Genomic DNA, 7,650 nt, shown 5'->3' on the forward strand with positions numbered 1-7,650 from the left:
CCATAAAAAGAGAATTAACTTTCCTTATTGTTTTGGCTACCTGGTGTTCAGAGAATGTATATAAATATTTAAAACTAGAGGTTCTGTGCACAAAATTTGTGCATGGGGGTTGGGGGTGGGGGGTGGTGGGTGGGTCCCTCAGCTGGACCTGCACCTTCTCCAATATGGGAGCCCTCAGGGGATGTCCTACTGATGGCTTAGGCCCACTCCCCATGGTTCTTTGCTCTCTGCAGACCTGCCTGCTATCGCCACCGCAGGCCCTGGTGTCTGCTCGCTGCGGGGGCCTGTTTGCCTCTCACCGTGGCGAGGGCTAAAAGGGCAACTCCAGCGGGGCTGAGGGGACTGTGTGCCGCCATCTTGTGGCTCTGGGCACCATTACCTTTTGTGATGAAGTGACAGTCAATTTGCATATTCCATCTTTATTAGATAGGATAGTATTCTTTAGAAATTACATCCAAAAAACAGGAAGAAAAGTGTGTTTTGAGATACTTTTCTGCTTCATTCCAAAAATTTTCTATACTCATTATAGAAGACAAGGCAGAAGGGAGGAAATGAGCATATTAAACAAAAAAGCGAATAGAGAGTGCAATATTTTTTAAATAAGGACTTAACTTCAATGGAACGATTTCTATTTCCCCCCCTGCTATAGAGCTAGTCAGCCAGAAAGGTGCTTAAAGTATGTCTGCATATTCAATATTAAAAATAAATAAAAGCCAGGTTCTAATTTAGGCAATGACTTAAGAACCTAAGGAAAGAAAATGAAGAAATTTCAAGATTAAAAAAAATCAAGAGTGCTCACTTTGGCAGCACATATACTGCAATTGGAAGGATACAGGGAGGATTGGCATGGCCCCCGTGCGAAGAGGACATGCAAACTTGCGAAGCACTACATAGTTTTTAAAATAAACTAGTTATTAAAAATCAATGTTTGACATTATGGCAAGAGCACAGTGCTAGTGATTTTTCCTTTGCAGACAGCTGCAAGGAAGTGAATGGAGCACCTTACTTAAGCCTGCTGCCTCCCCCACCACCACCCCAACTGCAGCCTCTGTGGTCCATCCTGCAGAGGGGGCCTTCTATTCATTTTTTATTGAATTCAGTTGCTTGGAAATCACTTCTGTTTGACCAGGTTTCATTCTTCCTGTCATTCCTTTCATAACTTCACATTTACGTCAATGTGTTCCTATATAAGTGCACATATATTCACTTTTGTAGAAGGTCAAAGGTGAACAAAACAGGTGAATCCCTGCTTGTTTGGATCTGGCACGGTGCTGGTGAAAACAAAGTACAATGAAATGAATGTTTGCATGACAATGTGCTCAGGCTTAAGTCATATGAAGAAAGTCACTAAGTATAGAAGGATGGACTGTTGTGGCGTGAGCAGGATTTATTGATCATGTCCTGGGAGGCCTTTGCATGTTGGATGAAGACCAGAACCAAAATTAGACTGAGCCCATTGATTTGTCAAAAGTAGATCAAAACTTAAAGTTGAAGAAAAACAAAGATGCTACATAAGAAAAGTGAGAAAGGGCTTGTCTCATCTGCCATCAACCATATAAAAACCAACTGGTCAAAAAAATACAGAACAGGCGCAGGAAAAAAAATGGTCTTCTACTGCTTGATGTTAAAAATATTCAAACTGTGTTGTTTTTTTTATATTTCCTTTAGTGAGTTACTGGTTTATTTTTTGGTCAGTTTTCACTTGGGGTAGTCAATCTATAAGGTGTTTCACACCATATATTTACAACTACCTTAGTTGCATGGACAATTTTATTTATTCTTCTCGGTTAAGTTTGCTTAGCCTCAAGGGAGTAAAATTGGAACACAGCCAGAATCCAAAGATTTTTCTTCCTCATTGTCTCTCAGGGACCAACTGAGCTAATTGGATCTCTTTTCTTCCTCATGTACATTTTATTGCTCTCTCACTTCTAATGTTTATTTAAACTATTTTTTATTTTTCTTTAAATACAGGGCAGAAAAATGGACATAGCAATATGAGACCCCAAGCTTATGTATCCCTGGTAGGCTTACGATAGGAATATCTGGGTACTTTTCTAAGTTCTTTTTGAAAAAGATCCTTGATCTGGACAGCTTGACTTGTGTCTACTCATAGCCTACATAGTGTGGGAGGGAGTGAGAAGGACATGGAAATAACACACACGAGGAGGCCATGGTGTGTGTGTGTGTGTGTGTGTGTGTGTGTGTGTGCGCGCGTGAATGTGCACACCTTGTAAACTGAGAGCAGTCCTCAGAGCAGGGGTTCCTGGACTGATATATTCCAAGGTGATTTATAATATCAAGAGAAGGTACTAAGGAGGATATCCTTTGCAATTAACAGGATGCTTTTGCAACCAGATCACTTAGTGCAAGATTTACATAGTGTGCACAAGGCACTCTGTGATTTGAATTTTCAACAGCAACAAAAGGCCACCTTGTTTCTTAACATGCTCTGACACCATCTCTCCTCCTGCTATGACTTGCTCATTCCCCTTGACACACGGGCTCATGTTGAGTCTTGATTTTCTGAAACAATCATATTCCTCAGGGCACTTACACTGGCTGATCCTTCTGCCTAGCAAACACTTCCCCCTCAGTCTCCACGCTAGTCTTCTTTGAAGTGTCTGTTAAAGAATCACCTATGGCAAGTCTTGGCTAAACACCATCCTATGTAATAAAAGCCTAATATGCAAATCAACTGACCAGTGAAACAACTGGTCGCTGTGATACACACTGACCACCAGGAGCTGCCCCCTGGTGGTCAGTGCACTCCCACAGGGGGAGCACTGCTCAGCCAGAAGCCGGCTCACAACTGGCGAGCGCAGAGGCAGTGGTGGGAGCCTCTCTGGCCTCCACTGTAGGCAGGTGGTAAGGAGCGAGGGGTCCTAGACTGCAACAGCCCTGGACTGCGAGAGGGATGTCTGACTGCCACCTTATACCTGAGATCAGGCCTAAGTCTGCAGGCAGACATACACTGAGGGGTCCTGGACTGAGGCCTGGCTGAGGGACCCTCCCCCTAGTGCACAAATCTCATGCACTGGGCCTCTAGTCAAAAATAACATTCTCTATCTACTCTTTCCATTTAATGTGATTTACTTTTCTTTATATCAGCTGCACCATTGAATATGTTACATATTTTTTTAATTTATTATATTATTGCTCCATCATTAGTTTGTAGACATTTGTTTTTAAGGATCCCATACTGAAGCAGTGCCTGGAACATGATTTATAGTCAATATATATTCCACAAATGCACGAAAGATATCCTCAATAACATAGTCATATATATTATTCTTGAAGAGAAGGTTGATGGTAGAAAAGGAAATTCTAATGAGAAATGACAATAGAGATACCATAACGGGGACCGGATCACACACCAAATATGATAATAATTTCCTGATTATAAAACATGAACGTGTCATTTATTCTCAGGTACTAATGCTTGCTAATGTGAAAATTGGTTATTCATTTTTTCTTTCATTCCCTCTTTATTTTTTCCTTTGGTAGTCACCTCTGACACATGGAACCAGGCAATGGTACTCAAATTTCAGAATTCCTTCTTCTGGGACTTTCACAGGCACAGGAACTACAGCCCCTCATGTTTGGGCTTTTCCTCTCCATGTACCTGATCACTGTGTTTGGAAACCTGCTCATCATCCTGGCCGTCAGCTCAGACTCCCACCTCCACACACCCATGTACTTCTTCCTCTCCAACCTGTCCCTGGTAGACATCGGTTTCACCTCTACCACCGTCCCCAAGATGCTGGTGAACATCCAGACACAGAGCAAAGTAATCACCTATGAAGGCTGCATCACACAGATGTATTTTTTCATACTATTTGCTGGGTTGGATGACTTCATCCTGACTGTGATGGCCTATGACCGGTTTGTAGCCATCTGCCACCCTTTGCGGTACACAGTCATCATGAACCCCCGGCTCTGTGGACTGCTGGTTCTGGTGTCCTGGATCATGAGTGTCCTGAATTCCTTGTTAGAAAGCTTAATGGTGCTGGGTCTGCACTTCTGCTCAGACTTAAAAATTCCTCAGTTTTTCTGTGAACTCAATCAGGTGATCCAACTTGCCTGTTCTGACACCTTTCTTAACAACATGGTAATGTATTTTTCAGCTGGACTGTTAGGTGGTGGTCCCCTTGCTGGGATCCTTTACTCTTACTCTAAGATACTTTCCTCCATACGTGGAATTCCATCAGCTCAGGGGAAGTATAAAGCATTTTCTACCTGTGCGTCTCACCTCTCAGTTGTCTCCTTGTTTTATGGTACGAGCCTTGGAGTTTACCTTAGCTCCGCTGCTACCCACAATGCACATTCAAGTGCAACAGCTTCAGTGATGTACACTGTGGTCACACCCATGCTGAACCCATTTATCTACAGTCTGAGGAACAAGGACATAAAGAGGGCCCTGCAAAGATTCCTTGGCAAGTAAGCTATTCAAGTGCCAACTGTACTGAGCTCAATAATTGCCCAGGAATGCAGGGTTCAAAGCCTCAGAGCCTGAAGTCTGATAAAAATTAATGCAATTTTTGGACCATATGTAATTGGAAATTCTCATTTATCTCATAGATTAACATGAATTACTTTAGTATAATTTATTCTCTTATGAAATATTCCTAGTAATTTTTCTATTTTTTCCCTGAAAATATGGTCATGAATTATATTACCCCTATGGAAAAAAACTACACTTGGCTACTTAAGTCATTTGCATAATTTTATTATAGAGAAAAATCTGAGACCACAATTTTCACTTACATGTTCATTATTATTCTCTATAGCACTGCCTTTACTACTCTTCTTGATAATATAGACGTCAACATGCTAGTATGTTTTATAGCTGGTCTCCTGGTTTTATATTCTTCATTCTTTTGTTCAGCTATGTGTCCACATGCCTGTCATAGCCACTGTCAAAAACTGACTATCAAATACATGTGTCCAAGAAGAATCTACATGGAAATATATATTTTAATAAATAGACTGATCTTATATGGTTAGAGTTAAAGATTACCTTAAATATAATGAAACAAAAAGCCATATAATTTATTACTATACAAAAATGCTAGACATCAATTCTAAACTTTGCAATATGGTCTTTATCCAGTGGCTTCATTGGTTGGAGTGTCTAACCTTGCACCAAAAATGCTGTGGGATTGATACCTTGTCAGGGCATATATCTGGGATGCAGGTTACATCCCCAGGCATGGTGCATACTGAAGGCAATCAACCAATGTTTTTCTTTTGCATCAATGTTTTTTGCTCTCTCTCTCTTGCATTCTCTCTCTCTTTCTCCATTTCTTTCTCTTTAAAACATCAATTAAAAAATAAAGTATAAAATATGAGGTCCATGTGTAAGGGTCCTTATTTATTTGAGTGAAGAATAGCATGAATTGCTTTATGTTTGTATTTTTCTGAGTCATTTTTCTGTTTCGGTTTGGAAATTTGCAACGTGATCCCTACAAATGTGCCTCCTTCTTTAAATGAAATATATACCCTTATCTAAACTTTTTTTCAAACCCACCGAAAGGACAATGAGTGAATAATCTCAATATCATACAATACAGTTATCTGCTTTATGCTCTGGAATATATACTATCTTTATACTGAATTACACAGGAGTTGAAATCCTGCCCAGTTATGTGAATAAGCATCACAATTTTTCCTGCACAAACATGCATGTCCTTCCACCGTGTCCTGACTACCTGGAAGGGAGCCTCAGTGGAGGCTCTTCTATACAGTTGTCTGAAATGCATTTGAATAACAGAGTGATTGTGAGTGCTGTCCTCAAATATATCCACCTCTCCCACCCTGATCAGGAACTGGTTGGCCAAACACCTCCTTCATTCCCCCCAGCCAGCCCCACCCCCAATTAACCCACCCCACCAAGATAGGCCCGCAGCCCCTCCCCCAGGCCACCCGCTCCTGGTCGCACCCCCTACCCCAATATGGGGCAGTCTGGCTGCCAACCTCCTGCAGCCGCTCCCCCTAGCCACCCGACCCCTGATAGCACCACCAACCCCAATATGGGGTGGGGCTAGCCAACCAACCTCTTGCAGCCCCTCCCCTTGGCCACCCCACACCTGATCGCACCCCACCACCCCATCAGGGGCAGGGCTGGCAGGCCAACCATCCATGACCCCTCCACCAGGCCACTGGCCCCCAATGGTCACCTGCCACCCCATTTGTGGGAGGGGCCGGCTGGCCCACTCCCACAGCCCCTCTCCAGGGCTGGGCCCTCCCCCAATTGGCCCCCCAACCCCAATCGGGGGCAGGGCCCACCAGCCAATCACCCTTGGCCCCTTTCCCCAGCTAGCCTGGCCCTGATCAGGCCCCAATCAGGCAGGCCAGCCGGCCAACCTCCCGCCAACTCCTCCTCCCAACAGGCCCAGCCTCAATCTTCCCCAATTGGGGCCAGGCTGCCAGGACCTCACTCGTGCATGAATTCGTGCACTGGGCTTCTAGTATAATATATAAGGTTTCTAAATTGTTCTGGCACATAAAAGATGGCCAATTATTGTTATTTTAAAGAATCTGGTATTAGGTCTCATTGTATATGAACATTTACCATGTGGCAAGATTGTACTTCAATATAGTTGAAAAAGATTGAATTGTTACATAAAAGCTGGCATAAATGCCTATTGATCTGAAAGAATATGAAATTGGTCCTCCCACACAGACATTTTATAATATTAGATAATTTGAACTTGATGTCCGAATAACCAATACATTTTTGATGAACATCAGAAACTGCACAAAAATTTACAGGTAGGAAAACCATCCTATCTAATAATAGAGTAATATGCAAATTAGGTGTCACTCCGCGACAAAATGGCGGCCCCCATACCCACAAGATGGCGGCGCCCAGTCCCCTCAGCCCCGTTGCTGGAGTATCTGGCCTCTCCCACCAGCAAACAGAGAACTGAGAGCAGGGCATGGTTGCTTCCTTAGTGCTGCTGCAGCGGGAAGCCGCCAGGCCCTGCACATACGAAGCCCGCAGAGGAGCAGGGCCTGGAGTCTTCCCAATGGTCGCCACGGCGATCTGGAAGATGCCAGGCCCTGCACACACGGAGCCGGCGGAGGGCATGGCCTGCAGTCTTCCTGTTGGTCGCCGTGGCGATCGGGAAGACGCCAGGCCCTGCGCACACGGAGCCAGCGGAGGAGCAGGGCCTGTCACCCTGGTGATGGGGAAGACGCCAGGCCCTGCGCACACGGAGCCGGCGGAGGGCAGGGCCTGGCGTCTTCCCGTTGGTCGCTGCGGCGATCGGGAAGACACCAGGCCCTACTCACACGGAGCCGGCAGAGGAGCAGGGCCTGGAGTCTTCCTGTTGGTCACCGTGGTGATCGGGAAGACACCAGGCCCTGCACACACGGAGCAGGCAGAGGAGCAGGGCCTGTCGTCGTGGCGATCGGGAAGATGCCAGGCCCTGCACACGGAGCCGGCAGAGGAGCAGGGCATGGCGTCTTCCTGATGGTCGCTGAGGCGGGAAGACTCCAGTGCCAGCAGTGCAGGGCATGGCGGCTTCCTGATCTCAGCAGCCGGGAAGCCGCCAGGCCCTGCAAAGCCAGGCATGGCGGCTTCCTTAGTGGGGCAGTGGCAGGGAAGTCCCCAGACATGGCAGACAGAGCCCAGACAGCAGGGCTTGG

The 7,650-nt window shown here is 45.2% G+C and overlaps 1 protein-coding gene across 1 annotated transcript; it reads left to right on the forward strand.

Moving 5' to 3' along the window:
- Positions 1 to 3,517: 3,517 nt before the first annotated feature.
- LOC307100539 (olfactory receptor 7A17-like) lies at positions 3,518 to 4,441 on the forward strand (the record flags this gene model as incomplete). The annotated part of the gene is made up of 1 exon (XM_079773007.1): positions 3,518 to 4,441. The coding sequence occupies one exon, from the start codon at positions 3,518 to 3,520 to the stop codon at positions 4,439 to 4,441; it is 924 nt and encodes a 307-aa protein (XP_079629133.1).
- Between the last annotated feature and the right edge of the window lie 3,209 nt (positions 4,442 to 7,650).

This window comes from Cnephaeus nilssonii, assembly GCF_951640355.1.
Source record: "Cnephaeus nilssonii genome assembly, chromosome: 5".
Classification (NCBI taxonomy): domain Eukaryota; kingdom Metazoa; phylum Chordata; class Mammalia; order Chiroptera; family Vespertilionidae; genus Cnephaeus; species Cnephaeus nilssonii.